At 36.7% G+C, this 431-nt stretch overlaps 1 protein-coding gene across 2 annotated transcripts in view; it reads right to left on the reverse strand.

Annotated features, from left to right (window-relative positions):
- LOC119592806 (carbohydrate sulfotransferase 11-like) overlaps window positions 1-431 on the reverse strand; it is a 9,749-nt gene that overhangs the window by 2,020 nt on the left and 7,298 nt on the right. For both annotated transcript variants that reach the window (XM_037941714.1, XM_037941715.1), the window contains exon 5: window positions 279-403. In XM_037941714.1, the coding sequence (XP_037797642.1) occupies window positions 279-403 (125 nt within the window). The remainder of the gene's footprint in view (window positions 1-278; window positions 404-431) is intronic.

Consider the following 431-nt stretch of genomic DNA (forward strand, 5'->3'; position numbering starts at 1 on the left):
TTTCATGTTTAATCAGAACGCCATCGTTATCCTGTTCATTCCTAAGTCACGATAATCCAGAGTTACGTGAAACTACAATTAAGTTACACTAAGTTACATGAAGCTGCATGAAGTTACAATAAATTTCATGAAATAACACGAAGTTATAATTAAGTTACTTTAAACTACATGAAGTTACACAAAGTTAAATAAAATTATATGAATTCACATGAAGTTATATGAAGTTACACAAAGTTAAATGAAGTTAAACAAAGTTGCATGAAGTTGCACGAACTTACCTGGTAAAAGGGTGCCGAACGATGATTACCCTCATACTGTTCTTCAAGACCTTTGCTCTCTCTTCAGGCAACCGGGGCGCAGGATACATGTCACGAACGAGTTTGTGGTCAAAGGATTGCGTCATCTGGTCAGAGATCGATGGGTGATTGGAG

This window comes from Penaeus monodon, chromosome 31 (genome assembly GCF_015228065.2).
Source record: "Penaeus monodon isolate SGIC_2016 chromosome 31, NSTDA_Pmon_1, whole genome shotgun sequence".
Classification (NCBI taxonomy): Eukaryota; Metazoa; Arthropoda; class Malacostraca; order Decapoda; family Penaeidae; genus Penaeus; species Penaeus monodon.